This window comes from Staurois parvus, unplaced genomic scaffold, assembly GCF_062004578.1.
Source record: "Staurois parvus isolate SC_StPar_1 unplaced genomic scaffold, SC_StPar_1.0 ptg000783l, whole genome shotgun sequence".
NCBI lineage: Eukaryota > Metazoa > Chordata > Amphibia > Anura > Ranidae > Staurois > Staurois parvus.
This window is the reverse complement of record NW_028318579.1, coordinates 524,381-540,534: the sequence shown is the minus strand read 5'-3', so window position 1 is coordinate 540,534 and position 16,154 is coordinate 524,381. Positions and strand designations below refer to the sequence as shown.

The 16,154-nt window shown below is 46.3% G+C and overlaps 1 protein-coding gene across 1 annotated transcript; it reads left to right on the top strand.

The window, feature by feature from the left end:
- Positions 1–1,105: 1,105 nt before the first annotated feature.
- On the top strand, positions 1,106–16,064 carry RPLP1 (ribosomal protein lateral stalk subunit P1). The gene is made up of 4 exons (XM_089654643.1): positions 1,106–1,320; positions 10,796–10,870; positions 13,348–13,462; positions 15,940–16,064. The coding sequence occupies exons 1-4, from the start codon at positions 1,249–1,251 to the stop codon at positions 16,020–16,022; spliced, it is 345 nt and encodes a 114-aa protein (XP_089510769.1). The 5' UTR covers positions 1,106–1,248; the 3' UTR covers positions 16,023–16,064.
- The last annotated feature ends 90 nt before the right edge of the window (positions 16,065–16,154 follow it).

Here is a 16,154-nt window from a genome sequence, read left to right as displayed (position 1 = left end):
GCTCTTTCATTCTCCGGGGTCTCTGCTGTCAGAACAGTGCTCCTATTTGGGGAGGTTTGATGGAATTTTCAGGCCTAAAATGATTGGATTCAATAAACTTGTGTGCAAAATAACACAAAGGCATCTGTTGAGCAGCCAATGGGTGACATGGACGGTTCTGCTTCACGCCTGTTTCGTTCATTCGCTTCAGAAAAGTAAATGGGCCCTCAGGGGTGGGACTAGGCCAGGGGTAGGCAACCTGAGAGCTGCAGGACTACAAGTTCCATCATGCCTCTGCAAGTCATAGCTGTAACTGTTTTGTAATCTTTGCAATGCCTCATGGGAAATGTAGTTCCACAACAGCTAGAGAGCCGCAGGTTGCCTGCCCCTGGTCTAGGCCATTACCATGGACACAGACAGGAAGTCATGTGTGAGGCGGCCCATGGACAGATGAGAGCTCCTTCCACCCTCTGATTACACACACACCACATACACTGGGCCAGGGGGCTCTGGTAACATGACAACAGGATATTCTGTGTTCACATTGCTGTTTAAAGTTGAGTGTGGGGAAAAAAAATGATGGCGCTCAGACAGATGTTCCCGCCTCTCTCTTGTCAGACGGCGCTCATTAAAAGCTCGGCTCCGCCTCTCTTCCTTTGTCCTATAAGGCACAAGACTCCGCCCTCTCGCTTGTCTCTATTGGTGTCGCGGCTTCGTTTAAGCCGTCCGGCTCCGCCTATCTCTTTTTTTCCGGGCTCCACCCTCTACGCTCGTCCTATAAGAAGTCCGGTTCCGACCCCCTACTTGCTTGTCTCTATTGGCGGTCCGGCTTCCTATCAGACGTCCGGCTCCTCCTATCTCTTTTCCTGGTCCACCCCCTACGCTCGTCCTATAAGATGTTCTGCTCCGCCCCCTCGCTTGACTCTTGGCGATCCGGTTTTCCTCTCAGCCATTCGGCTCCGCCTTTCTCGATTGTCTCGGTTCCACCGTCCAATAAGATGTTCTGCTCCGCCCCCTCGCTTGTCTCTATTGGCGGTCCGGCTTCCTATAGGCCGTCCGGCTCCTCCTATCTCATTTGTCCCGGTCCCACCCCCTTCGCCCGTGCTATAAGAACTCCGGCTCCGCCCCCTTCTCCCTCTTTCACTGAGGTCCGGCGGCGGATTAAGGTGCTCGGTCCTTCCTGTGAAGCTAAGGCCTGGTCTCTATCCGGCGGCTAGCACCCCACTCCTCTGTCATCCGCGACCCTACGAGCGCCCGTCACGCACAGCCATGGCCTCCGTCTCCGAGCTCGCCTGTATTTACTCGGCCCTCATCCTCTACGATGACGAGATCACCATCACGGTGAGTGAGGCCTAGTGGGGGGAGGGGCGAGTTGGCGCGCCTCGATGACGTCACTCCGGTGTGGAGATGTCAAGCACGTGTCGGCTTACTGGGACTTGTAGTTCTCCGGAGGAGGAGGGAGACTCCCGGGACTATTATTCGGCTCTCAGGATGCTGGGAGGTCACGGATCTACAGAGAGGGGCTGAAAGATGCTTGTTTGGCTCCCCTGACCCCCCCCCTGGGACATCTTCCGGGTTTTCTCTGGCTTAGTCACGGGATCAGCGGGACAGCCAGGTGCTTGGCATTTTCTCAGGAGTTCCCCGTGTTTGACGACATCAACCCTTTCCTCCCCTCTTCCTGACCAGGAAATCTTTTGCGATACGGCGTTGCGTTTAACAATTGCGCGGTCATGCAACGCTGCACCCAAATTAAAATTGTCTTTATTTTTCCCCCGCGAATTGAGCTTTCTTTCGGTGGTATTTGATTACCTGCGTTTTTACGCATTATTAAAAAACCTGACAATTTTGTGGGAAAAAAAACAATATTTTGGACTGTTTGATATTAAACGTCCAGTAAAAAAATTAGAAAATAAAATTTCATCAAATTTTGGCCAAAATGTATTCTGCTCCATGTCTTTGCTGGAAAAAAAATCCCAATACGTGGAAATTAATTGGTTTATGTGAAAGTTAGTGGCTACAAATGGCGGTATAGATACTGGGATTTTTGTTATACCAGTAATGGCGGCGATCAGCGACTTATGGGGGGACTGTGGGGGGCGTTCTGACACTGGGGAGGGCCAGATTTGCTGCCACTGACATCCTCAGTGACACCAGTACAGTGATCAGTGCTAATAAAAAGCACTGACTGTACTAATGGCACTGGGCAGGAAGGGGTTAACGTGGAGCGATCAAAGGGTTAACTGTGTGCTGGGAGTGTTTTTACTAGGGGGCGGGGTTTGTGCTTCACTAATCACACTGCTCTCGATGGCTGTGCTGTGCCTGAGCTGACAGGGAGGACTGTTAGTAAACAAAGCAGTCAGTAGTCCTCCCTGTCGGAAATCACTGGGGCACCAGTGACCTGGACCTAGTGATTGATGGCCTCGAAAAGCTCATGTGCGCCCCCCTACCTGGAAATGCAAAATCACGTCTGTATATATATATATATAATATGATTTTGCACAGCCCTGTAGCAGTACTTCTACGATACCGCAGCAGGCAAGTGGTTAATGTCCTGTCCTGCTTTCATCCACTTCCTGGTGTATGGAGGGGCAGTGGTCATAGCTCCACCCTCAGATGCACCCTGGGAAGGCTACATCACCTGCATCTTCCCGGCAGATCCTGTGATAGTGTGACACCCGGGTTGTATCCAGAGACACGTCTATCGTTGGTGGCGGTCACATCAGAACGCAATGCTGGAAACTCGCATTCTTCGCACCGCGTTCAAAACACACTGTACTCGTGAACTGCGGCAGGAGTCGGTGTTAAAGGATAAGTTCACCTTTTGACCAAAAATAAATGCACATTTTTATTTTGCAGGTAAAATGATGAGCGTTTATATTGGTTGCCGGGGCCTGGAAAGCATTGTAGCAGCAATCGGTAGATCACGGATGCCGTGCAGATCTGAGTACAGCTGCATCTCTATAAATTAGAATATCATCAAAAAGCTCATTTGTTTCAGTAAATGAAACTCTTCTATTCTATAGATTCATTACACAGATTGATACATTTCAACCATTTCCTTTTAACCACCTCCCGTTGTATATAAACGGCCGGACAGGAGCAGTGCAGGGTCAAGTAGCCGTTTATAAACGTCCTCCCTGCTTGTGCGAGCTCCCTGGGAGCACACAGCACCGCGATCCGGGCGCCCGCTGTGCCCTCCAGACAGTGGAACACCGATCCTTGTATGGGACCTCTGTGTGAGGTCCCGATCATGTGATCCCTGATTGGCCAACCAGTGATCACATAAATAGTAGTAAGCAAGATGTCACTTCCTGACATTGCTTACTAGTGAAATCTGTGAATGATCACAGAGGTCACATGGTACAAGGCTATTCACAACAGCCTTGTACCATGTGAAAAGCTGTGACCAATCACAGCTCACTCAGTACTTCTCAATGGCTGCAAGAATGCAGCCAGAGAGAAGAAACGATTGCTTTTACAGCCTTTATGGGTGTAATCTCCTAGATTGTAAGAGCAGGGCCCTCAAACCCCTCGTGTATTGTTTTGTTACTGTATTGTCTCATGTTCTGTCCCCCTTTGTAATGTACAGCGCTGAGAAAACGTTTTGGCGCTATATAAATACTGTATAATAATCGTGTTAAAAAAAAAAAAATCATCACCCCCCCACAAGTAGTACAGTGTCACCAAAAAAATAACAAATATTGAGTTAAAAGTGTAAAAAAATTTTAAAAAATTATAATTTTTGGTTATAAACTAATTTGGGTTGTTTTTTTTTTTTTACTAAAAAGTTGACTGAATACATTTTGGCCAAGATTTATGATAAAAGATGTTATAAGAAAAAGTTTTTTTTTTTTTTTTTTAAATTTTTGGACTTTTTCATTTATATAGCAAAAAAATAACAATCCCAGCGGTGAATAAATACCACCAAAAATGAAGTTTTCTGTCTAAAAAAAAAATGCTAACAATATGTCCTATGGGTACAGTGTTGCATGACCGCACAATTGTCATTCAAAGTGTGAGAGCGCCTAAAGCTGGAAATTGGCCTGGACTGGAAGTGGTTAATTGTGATGATTATGGCTTACAGATGGTGAAAGCTCAAAATTCAGTATCTCAGAAAATTACAATATTACATAAGATCAATAATAAAGTATTGTAAATGGCTTACTGAAGCCTGTCCATGTCCAGTATAGTACGCACTCAGTACTTGGTGGGGGAAGCCTGTCCATGTCCAGTATAGTACGCACTCAGTACTTGGTGGGGGAAGCCTGTCCATGTCCAGTGTAGTACGCACTCAGTACTTGGTGGGGGAAGCCTGTCCATGTCCAGTATAGTACGCACTCAGTACTTGGTGGGGGAAGCCTGTCCATGTCCAGTGTAGTACGCACTCAGTACTTGGTGGGGGAAGCCTGTCCATGTCCAGTGTAGTACGCGCTCAGTACTTGGTGGGGGAAGCCTGTCCATGTCCAGTGTAGTACGCGCTCAGTACTTGGTGGGGGAAGCCTGTCCATTTCCAGTGTAGTACGCGCTCGGTACTTGGTGGGGGAAGCCTGTCCATTTCCAGTGTAGTACGCGCTCGGTACTTGGTGGGGGAAGCCTGTCCGTGTCCAGTGTAGTACGCGCTCGGTACTTGGTGGGGGAAGCCTGTCCGTGTCCAGTGTAGTACGCGCTCGGTACTTGGTGGGGGAAGCCTGTCCGTGTCCAGTGTAGTACGCGCTCGGTACTTGGTGGGGGAAGCCTGTCCGTGTCCAGTGTAGTGCGCACTCGGTACTTGGTGGGGGAAGCCTGTCCGTGTCCAGTGTAGTACGCACTCGGTACTTGGTGGGGGAAGCCTGTCCGTGTCCAGTGTAGTACGCACTCGGTACTTGGTGGGGGAAGCCTGTCCGTGTCCAGTGTAGTACGCACTCGGTACTTGGTGGGGGAAGCCTGTCCGTGTCCAGTGTAGTACGCACTCGGTACTTGGTGGGGGAAGCCTGTCCGTGTCCAGTGTAGTACGCACTCGGTACTTGGTGGGGGAAGCCTGTCCGTGTCCAGTGTAGTACGCACTCGGTACTTGGTGGGGGGAAGCCTGTCCGTGTCCAGTGTAGTACGCACTCAGTACTTGGTGGGGGAAGCCTGTCCGTGTCCAGTATAGTACGCACTCAGTACTTGGTGGGGGAAGTCTGTCCATGTCCAGTGTAGTACGCACTCAGTACTTGGTGGGGGAAGCCTGTCCATGTCCAGTGTAGTACGCACTCAGTACTTGGTGGGGGAAGTCTGTCCATGTCCAGTGTAGTACGCACTCAGTACTTGGTGGGGGAAGCCTGTCCATGTCCAGTGTAGTACGCGCTCAGTACTTGGTGGGGGAAGTCTGTCCATGTCCAGTGTAGTACGCACTCAGTACTTGGTGGGGGAAGCCTGTCCATGTCCAGTATAGTATGCACTCAGTACTTGGTGGGGGAAGCCTGTCCATGTCCAGTGTAGTACGCACTCAGTACTTGGTGGGGGAAGCCTGTCCATGTCCAGTGTAGTACGCACTCAGTACTTGGTGGGGGAAGCCTGTCCATGTCCAGTATAGTATGCACTCAATACTTGGTCGGGGCTCTTTTTACATGAATTACTGCATCAATGCGGAGTGGCATGGAGGCGATCACTCTGTGGCACTGCTGAGGTGTTATGGAAGCCCAGGTTGCTTTGATAGCGGCCTTCAGCTCTTCTGCATTGTTGGGTCTGGTGTCTCATCTTCCTCTTGACCATACCCCACAGATCCTCTGAGGTTTGTCAGGCGAGTTTTCTGGCCAATCAAGCACAGCGATCCCATGATCATTAACCAGGTATTGGTACTTTTGGCAGTGTTAGAGGTGCCAAGTCCTGCTGGAAAATGAAATCAGCATCTCCATAAAGCTGGTCAGCAGAGGGAAGCATGAAGTGCTCTAGAACTTCCTGGTAGAGGGCCACGCTGACTTGGGACTTGATAAAACACAGGGGACCAACGCCAGCAGATGACACGGCTCCCGAAATCATTGACTGAGGAAACTTCACAATGGACCTCATGGAACTTGGATTCTGTGCCTCTCCTCTCTTCCTCCAGACTCTGGGACCTCGATTTCCACATGAAATGCAAAATTTACTTTCATTCAAAAATAGGACTTGAGACCACTGAGCAACAGTGCAGTCCTTTTTCTCCTCAGCCCAGGTAATTCGCTTGTGACCTTTTCTCTGGTTCAGGAGTGACTTGACACATGGAATGCGACAGTTGTACAGTTGTGGCCAAAATTATTCAACCCCCAATGCTGTAAAGGGGTTTAGGGACTATAGTGTACATTTGGAATTGTATTCAGAATCAAATCCTACAAGGACGTTGTAACTACCCAAATGCAACTAAAATGACATCAATTGTTTATGTAATACAGTAGTAAATGGTTCTTATGTGGTTTCTTCATTGCCACAATTATTCAACCCCTTAAAGACTACCACTCTGAAGAACAGAGGTTCATACAGGTGCTTTCCATCAGGTATTGAAAACACCTGTGGATGTCACCGAGCAGCAATCAAGCATAATAAGCACCAATTAGGCAGCTTTAAAATGACTGTGATACTCAGCTCCTTCTAGACATTTACTGGTGTGGTTACAAACATGGTGAAGGCAAGAGAATGGTCCAGGAAGACAAGAGAAGAGGTGATTTCTCTTCACAGGAAGGGCAATGGCTATAAGAAGATTGCAAAGATGTTAAACATACCAAGAGACACCTTAGGAAGCATCATTCGCAAATTCAAGGCAAAGGGCACTGTTGAAACGCTACCTGGTCGTGGCAGAAAGAAGATGCTGACTTCGACTGCTGTGCGCTACCTGAAGCGTAGAGTGGAGAGAAGTCCCCGTGTGACTGCTGAGGAACTGAGAAAAGATTTGTCAGATGTGGGTACAGAAGTTTCAGCCCAGACAATAAGACGCACACTGCGTAATGAAGGCCTCCGTGCCAGAACTCCCAGGCGTACCCCCTTGCTGTCTCCAAAGAATAAGAAGAGTCGACTGCAGTATGCCAAAAGCCATGTGGACAAACCACAAAAGTTGTGGGATAGTGTTCTGTGGACTGATGAAACAAAATTAGAACTGTTTGGGCCCATGGATCAACGCTATGTTTGGAGGAGGAAGAACAAGGCCTATGATGAAAAGAACACCTTGCCTACTGTGAAGCATGGTGGAGGGTCAATCATGCTTTGGGGCTGTTTTGCTTCTGCAGGTACAGGGAAGCTTCAGCGTGTGCAAGGTACCATGAATTCTCTTCAGTACCAGGAGATATTGGATGGAAACGTGATGCAGTCCGTCACACACCTGAGGCTTGGGAGACGTTGGACCTTTCAACAGGACAATGATCCCAAGCATACCTCCAAGTCCACTAGAGCATGGTTGCAGAGGAAAGGCTGGAACATTTTGGAGTGGCCATCGCAGTCACCAGACTTAAATCCGATTGAGAACCTCTGGTGGGACTTAAAGAAAGCAGTTGCAGTGCGCAAGCCTAAGAATGTGACTGAACTGGAGGCCTTTGCCCATGAAGAATGGGCGAAGATACCCGTAGATCGCTGCAAGACACTTGTGTCAAGCTATGCTTCACGTTTAAAAGCTGTTATAACTGTAAAAGGATGCTGTACTAAGTACTAAGATTGAATGTCACTTGGGGGTTGAATAAAACTGATAATGCTGTGAGCACAGAAAAGACATTTGTGGTTATTTCATTATAACTGTTATGTTATATTTGTCTGACCTACAAGTGCCTCTTTAATGTAAATGTAAGCAAGATGACTGAATGATCAAAAGCAATGTCAAACTGGCCAAAACACTCAATTTCAGTGGGGGTTGAATAATTTTGGCCACAACTGTAGCCCCTGTCCTAGATACGTGGTGTGATGGCTCTTGAAGCACTGGCACCTGCCGTAGTCCACTCCTTGTGATCTCCCCCAAATTCTGCTTCACAATCCTCTCCAGGCTGCGGTCATCCCTGTTGCTTGTGCACCTTTTTCTACCACACTTTTTCCTTCCACTCAACTTTTCACTAAGGGTCCTTTCACACGGGTGGTCCATTTTTTTTGTTCATCAGTTCGGTCACATTTTTTCCAAAAAAATGGATCAGTTCACATACATTTATGTTCTGTTTTTTACAGAAGAAAAGTTGGGTTTTCTTCTATTAAAAAAACGGATAACAAGTTACATTGGCTGAAAAAAAGACAAAAGTCCATCCAGTTCATAACGGATGCAGATATTAACGAATGTAAACAAATGATCACCCGTTTACATCCTCTAGTCCATAGAAATACACGGTTGTCTGTTTTTCATTCGTAAACGGACAGACGAAAAACGGACATATGGAATCCCTGTGTGAGAGGGACCTAAAATGCTTGTGATACAGCGCTCTGTGAACAGCCAGCTTCTTTAGCAAAGACCTTTGTCTTGCCCTCCTTGTGGAGGGTGTCAATGACGGTCTTCTGCACAACTGTCATGTCTGCAGTCTTCCCCATGATTGTGGAACCTGCTGAACCAGACTGAGAGACCATTTAAAGCAGTGGTTCTCAACCTTCCTAATGCAGCGACCCTTTAATACAGTTCCTCATGTTGTGGTGACCCCCCAACCATAAAATTATTTATCCAGTAATTATAATTCATGAGTGTCGTTTTACCCCCAATACTGCTGCTTTCCACACAGTAGCTGCTTTCCACACAGTAGCTGCTTTCCACACAGTAGCTGCTTTCCACACAGTAGCTGCTTTCCACACATCGGAAATGTGTTTTCCGATGGTCTTAGGTGACCCCTGTTAAAAGGTCGCTCGACCCCCAAAGGGGTCACGACGCACAGGTTGAGAACCACTGATTTAAAGGCTCAGGAAACTTCTACAGGTGTTCGAGTTAACCTCTTCACGCCGGCCGAATGCAAATGTGCAGCCTCCTGGCGCCGAGCGGCTGCACATTTGCGTTCTAATAAAAGAGAACATATGTGCCGAGAGCGCGCGCCCTGCACGCTCCCAGCACACATGTTCGGTACTCACGGAAAGGTCCCGATCTCCTCTTTCGATCGGGACCTTTCCAGATCATGTGACAGATTGTAAGCTCGAACGAGCAGGGCCCTCGATCCCCTCATGTTTTGCATTGTATTGTTGTTCTGTCACATGTTCTGTCCCCCTTTGTAATGTACAGCGCTGAGCGAACTATCGGCACTTTATAAATACTGTATAATAATAATAATGACCCTAAACCCCGCCCCACCTCCCGGCTTCTGAACCTCTTAAAGGGCCGGGAGGCGCCGGCCCTTTAGGGGTTAATTATCTGAAGGGGAAGGGGTTATCTGAAGGGGTTAATTATCTGTTTAGAGTGACATCACGAGTCTACGATATTGAACTTTTTCACAAGATTGTAATTTTCTGAGATACTGAATTTTGGGTTTTCACCGGCTGTAAGCCATAATCATCAAAATGAAGAGAAATGCTTGAAATATATCCCTTCATGTGTAATGAATCTGAGTTTCACATTTTGATATTCCAATGTATTGAGATGCTTCTGTATACCGGCTTGCCCTCATGGGACAGACGAGCATGCAAGATATACTGACAGGAAGAATTGGTGAACTACCATGGGGCTCCACAGGGGTGGGGTAGTTCATTGAGAACTAGAAGCAGCCACTAAGGCATCAGGACTTGTAGTTTATTCATTCACAGAACTCTGTGAATGAATGTGATCGTGTGCGCTGAGACCTGCACAGCCAAACTGTTTTTTAAAGTGACAGCTAGTACAGGGAATCTCTCCCTGTACTGCTATCACAAGGGGGGGGAATCGGGTGGCATTGGGAACATGTTACACCCTAACAGAACATGTAACACATTCCCAAAGCTGAACGTATCCTTTACAGTAGAACTAATGTTTTTCATTTTGGATAGTATAAGGGAGGGTTGTAACCCCTGTAAGTTTTTTTTTTTTTTTTTTTTTTTTTTTTTTTTTTTTTTTGCCATCTGTGTCCTATTGGGGAGATTTCCTTTCACTTCCTGTCCCATAGCTAAACAGGAAGTGAGAGGAAATCCCTCCAAATTAAGGGAATTCCTTGAGAATCCCCAGGTCACCAGAACTAGTGTCCTGACTGGAGGATTTCCCTTCTATTACTTTTCGGGGACAACCATTGGCTGCTGGGGATGTCAATCACCAGGTCCCCGTCGGCACTCTGTGATCGTCGGCAGGGCTGAAAGGGGAGAAATCTGTAAACATAGGTCTGTCGCCTGTCAGCTTGGATGCACTGCTTTGTGTATCTGCATAGCATGTCTTCCTAGTGAAACAGAGCACAGTTAACCCTTTGATTGCCTCAGATGTTAACCCCTTCCTGCCCGGTGCCATTAGTACAGTGTCAGTGCTTTTTATTAGTACTGATCACTGTATTGGTGTTACTTGGGGGTGGCAGTGCGGCAGTTCCCCCCCAGTGTCAGAATGATCACCGCAGCCAGCTATAAGTCGCTGATCACATCCATTACTAGTATAAAAAAAATAAAATTGGATGGTGCTTCCCTGACTTTCTACACTGGGATCACACAAGAGCGGTGGGGGAAACTGAGTGTGGTTTGGACCGGAAACCACAACACGTTCCTGTTCAAATGGCCTGCGATTCTTTGTAGTGCGACTTGTGCCCATTCATTTTGTATGGGCTGAAATCACACTGCGAAGGTATTGGGAGCATTAGCACAAGTGTTTGGTAATGACACGGATTCCAGTATTGGTGCATCCCGGCTCCTATGCAGGATTGTGGTGCTGGGTCATGTCACCTGTATGGTGCTCTGTATAACTAACCATGTTCTTTCATCTCTCCAGGAAGACAAGATCATCGCTCTGATCAAAGCTGCAGGAGTCAGTGTGGAGCCTTTCTGGCCCAGCCTGTTTGCCAAGGTACTTCTCGTTCTTGTACATAGTCTGAAAAAAGACAAAAATCCATCCAGTTCAACCATTAAAAAAAAAAAATATATAATCCTACACCCACAGTTGATCCAGAGAAAAGCAAAAAACCCAGCAAAGCATGATCCAATTTGCTCCTGCAGGGAAAACAATTCCTTCCTGATCCCCTGAGAGGCAATCGGATATTCCCTGGATCAACTTTACCTATAAATGTTATATCCAGTTATATTCTGTGTATCCAAGAAACAATCCAGGACTTTCCTACAGCAATCCACTGAGCTGGCCACAACCATGTTTAAAAATAAAAAAAAGTTACCTTTCTGAAAATACCAGTTTTCTGAACCGTAAGTCACTGAACCATTCATCAGATCAGATTTGCTCGTACTTCAATATTTTTGCAGTCTATGTACATAATAATCTGACAGTGGGGGGGGGGGGGGAGACGTGTGACTTGTGACTTTGCTGTCTGGGTCCCTGCTGGGGGGAGCCTTTTGTTTAGGCCATGTTGCTTACATGGGAATGTGTTGGCATCTAACAAAACCTTAGTACATTGAGAGGTCTGGATCCTCTGCTAGGATTTTTTTTCTCTGTAGCCATCCAGCCTTCGCTTTTTATTTTGGGCGCACTATAGGAAGTAAGGTGATCTCCCCAGAAAGGACACAACAATAACCCTGCACCCCAGAAAAGTCTTGGTTGGGTTTCATTTTGTTAGTGGCTCTGAAGTGTTAAATGGACTTTAAATCCCCTCCCATTGCTCAGTGCTAAAATATTCATGACCCAGCCCTGGATGATGCAGAAAATATATACCGAGCAGAAAAGGCCAATTGTATAGTTGTACTGCTTATAACAGATAATGGGGAAGTATAGTTGTACTGCTTATAACAGATAATGGGGAAGTATAGTTGTATTGCTTATAATAGATAATGGGGAAGTATAGTTGTATTGCTTATAACAGATAATGGGAAGTATAGTTGTATTGCTTATAACAGATAATGGGAAGTATAGTTGTATTGCTTATAACAGATAATGGGGAAGTATAGTTGTATTGCTTGTAACAGATAATGGGAAGTATAGTTGTATTGCTTATAACAGATAATGGGAAGTATAGTTGTATTGCTTGTAACAGATAATGGGGAAGTATAGTTGTATTGCTTACAACAGATAATGGGGAAGTATAGTTGTATTGCTTACAACAGATAATGGGGAAGTATAGTTGTATTGCTTACAACAGATAATGGGGAAGTATAGTTGTATTGCTTACAACAGATAATGGGGAAGTATAGTTGTATTGCTTACAACAGATAATGGGGAAGTATAGTTGTATTGCTTACAACAGATAATGGGGAAGTATAGTTGTATTGCTTACAACAGATAATGGGGAAGTATAGTTGTATTGCTTACAACAGATAATGGGGAAGTATAGTTGTATTGCTTACAACAGATAATGGGGAAGTATAGTTGTATTGCTTACAACAGATAATGGGGAAGTATAGTTGTATTGCTTACAACAGATAATGGGGAAGTATAGTTGTATTGCTTACAACAGATAATGGGGAAGTATAGTTGTATTGCTTACAACAGATAATGGGGAAGTATAGTTGTATTGCTTACAACAGATAATGGGGAAGTATAGTTGTATTGCTTACAACAGATAATGGGGAAGTATAGTTGTATTGCTTACAACAGATAATGGGGAAGTATAGTTGTATTGCTTACAACAGATAATGGGGAAGTATAGTTGTATTGCTTACAACAGATAATGGGGAAGTATAGTTGTATTGCTTACAACAGATAATGGGGAAGTATAGTTGTATTGCTTACAACAGATAATGGGGAAGTATAGTTGTATTGCTTACAACAGATAATGGGGAAGTATAGTTGTATTGCTTACAACAGATAATGGGGAAGTATAGTTGTATTGCTTTTAACAGATAATGGGAAGTGATGCCGTATAAATGAATAGGCAGCTCACCGAATGTGAATCGCCATCTTTGATTTTTTTCTTATCCAGTGAGCTTTTTTGAAAGTAGTGCAAAATCACAAAGCCAGACAGGACATCGCTTTACATTGGTGCTGGGGAGGGTCTAGTAGTGAAGCAATGTTAGTTTTTACAGAACTTGCAATAAAGCTTGTTGTGCGTAAAGAAAAAAGTGCATCCTGTTGGCATCTGACTACTGCGGGAAGGAACAGATCCCAGGTGGAATGCAGCCAATGGATGATCTTGAAGTGGGACTTTGTATGCATTCTTTAACCTGATACTTGAAAAGTCGGTGCAACAGATGACAGGCGGTACCGATCATATGCAGAATACAGTCCCAGTGCATGGTGGTACAGGACCTGAAGATGCAGACTGACCCCGGGGGAGGGATTGGCTGCAGTGTTCAGGGGACACAGACCCTGTTGGGTGAATGCTGTTGTTTGGCAGACTCTTTAGTTGTGTATTTCATTGACATTTTCTCTTCTCTCTGCAGGCTCTCTCCAATGTGAACATTGGCGGTCTGATCTGCAATGTGGGAGCCGGTGGTGGAGCCCCTGCTGCTGGTGCTGCCCCTGCCGCTCCTGCAGCTGGTGGTGGAGCTGCTCCAGGTAAGGGATTGCGGTGACTGGCAGTGTGGAATGGCGTCTGCTACCTAACTTCAGATCAAAACTCCAGCTTTGTTAAGCCCTTCACGCCGGCGCCTCCCTGCCCTTTAAGGGTTTCAGGAGACGGGGCAGGGCTGTGACATGCTGTCACATGATCGGGAAAGGTCCCGATTGAAAGAGGAGATGGGGACCTTTCCGTGAGTACCAGGCGTGTGTGCTGGGAGCGTGCAGGGCGCGCGGCCTTCGCACATGTTTTTTTTTTTTAATAGAACGCAAATGTGCGGCTGCTCGGCGTCTAGGCCCAGAGGCTGGGAGGACACACATTTGCTTTCGGCTGGCGTGAAGAGATTACTCCCTGTCCAAGACTATAGCTGGCAAAATCTCTTCATACCCTAACCTGCTTCTGTCATCCAGATACAGAGAGCGGCCACTTCAGTGCATCTTTATGGTCTTTCTTAATCGTTTTAAAGGATGAGTTCACTTTCTGGGCAAAAATAATTAATTTTTTTTTTGCAGGTAAAAACAATGTGCAGTTACTTTGTCCAAAGGAGCCTGGAAAGCATTGCACCAACGATCAGCGGATCACGGGTGCCATGCAGGTCTCCTGCAGACCTGTCAGAATATCTGCTTGCCACATGGAATGTACAGTCATGCAGATCTTCTGAGAGGAAGCTTCAATGAACTACCACGGCGCTCCACAGCACTTTGGTAGTTCATTGAAAACTACAAACCCACAGCCGCTAAGGATGCTGGGACTTGCAGTTCATTTATTCACAGAAGTCTGCAAAAGAATGATGCGGCTGTGTGGGCGGAGCCCTGATCGGCCATGCTGTTTTCAAATTTGACAGATAGTACAGGGAGCCTTCTCATCTGTTTAGTGGGAGGGGGGGGGGAAACTTCTCCCAATATCTGTCAGAAGGAAGGGGGGCGGCAGGCTATGGGAACATGTTACATAAGTGCAGTGTTTCTCAACTCCAGTCCTCATGGACTCCCAACAGGTCATGTTTTCAGGATTTCCCTCAGATGAAACAGCTGTGGTAATTACTAAGGCAGTGAAACTGATCAAATCACCTGTGCAAAATAATGGAAATCCTGAAAACATGACCTGTTGGGGGTCCATGAGGACTGGAGTTAAGAAACACTGCATAAGTGGAACATGTTCTAAAGGTGAACTTGCCCTTTAACCTCTTGGCGCCGGCTGCACGCAGTGTGCGGCCTCCCGGCGTATGGGCCTTGACGACGAGCAGCCACACAATTGTGTGCAATTAAGAAAAACGTGTGCTGAGTGCGCTCCCAGCACTCATGGGAAGCGATCGGGACCTTTCCCGATCATGTGACCACAAATCATGCTGGTCACATGACCCTAAAGCCCCACCTCCAAAAACCCTTAAAGGGCAGGGAGGAGCCGGCTCCAAGGGGTTAAACACTGAGGATCGAACCGTAATCACATCATCTGTCTATATAGAACACTGCCCAGCCACCCCCTCATGCCAAATATCTCATTACAAGAAGTGTGCTGCAAACCTGTGGAGACTCTCTGGTGTCTGATTTGGTTTCAGGCTCTGTGCAGATCGTTGAGAGCCGATTACAGAAACTAATGTGATTGCTGGTGTAAGGAGCAGACCTGTATTTTGGGCTGTTTACATGAAATCCTGGCTAAAGATGGCCACACACTTGTAGATTTTTGGATGAGAATATTCGTAAGAAAATTCTTTGAACATTCGCTGAATGGATGAATGTCGCTTGAAAATTGACTTTTGTTTTTAACATTAGAGTTTAAAATGAATGTAATTTCTGAACGATAACCACATACACCGGCCGAAAGTTTGTTTGATCGAGTTTTCCTTCCCACCCCTTCAAATTTTCCTGTCACTGTAGTCGAAAACAAACATCGATTTGACCCCCCCACTAATGATTAGAAAATCAAACGAATATTCCTGAAATTAACCTCTTCACGCCGGTTGAATGCAAATGTCCGGCCCATGGGCTTAGACGCTGAGCGGCCGCACATTTGCGTTCTATTAAGAAAAAAACGTGCTGAGAGCGTGCGCCCTGCACTCTCCCAGCACACGTATCTGGTACTCACGGAAAGGTCCCGATCTCCTCTTTCGATCGGGACCTTTCCCGATTATGTGATGACGCGTCACGGCGGTCACATGATCCCTAAATCCCATCCCGACTTCTGAAACTCTTAAAGGGCCAGGAGGCGCCGACGTGAAGGGGTTAAAATCTATACTTGTATGGCCAGCCTTGCCCTTTGTGAATGTAAACAGCTGGGATAGGACCTTCTGGGTTTTGTTCAGATGTTTGCATTCAGTTGTATCTTTAGCTGGAAATGTAGAGTGCCGGGACCCCACTGATCTGCTTCTAAACTGCTGCCTCCCAGACTCCTGATTACAGAAATTGCATGAAGCTCCTCTATTTAGAGTGGGCTGGGTGGGTGACTTGCTGAGGTTAACTTTTTTTTTTTTCCTTTTCAGCTGAAGAGAAGAAAAAGGAGGAAGAGAAGAAGGAAGAGTCTGAGGAGTCTGATGACGACATGGGCTTCGGTCTCTTCGACTAAAACTTTTTCTATTTGTAATAAAGATAACTGGCTTCAGTCCAACCTGCTCAGCTTTACTTTTTATTGTACACGTCTTTTTAGATCCAGCTTTGGAACCTATACAACCTCCAAACCAATGGTAGAGGGCTCAGT

Bases quoted from the DNA above. Each gene is read 5' to 3' on its own strand.
- RPLP1 (XM_089654643.1), top strand. From the start codon at position 1,249: ATGGCCTCCGTCTCCGAGCTCGCCTGTATTTACTCGGCCCTCATCCTC. The intron at 1,321-10,795 runs GTGAGTGAGGCC...TCATCTCTCCAG, and splicing joins ATGACGAGATCACCATCACG to GAAGACAAGATCATCGCTCT. The intron at 10,871-13,347 runs GTACTTCTCGTT...TTCTCTCTGCAG, and splicing joins GGCCCAGCCTGTTTGCCAAG to GCTCTCTCCAATGTGAACAT.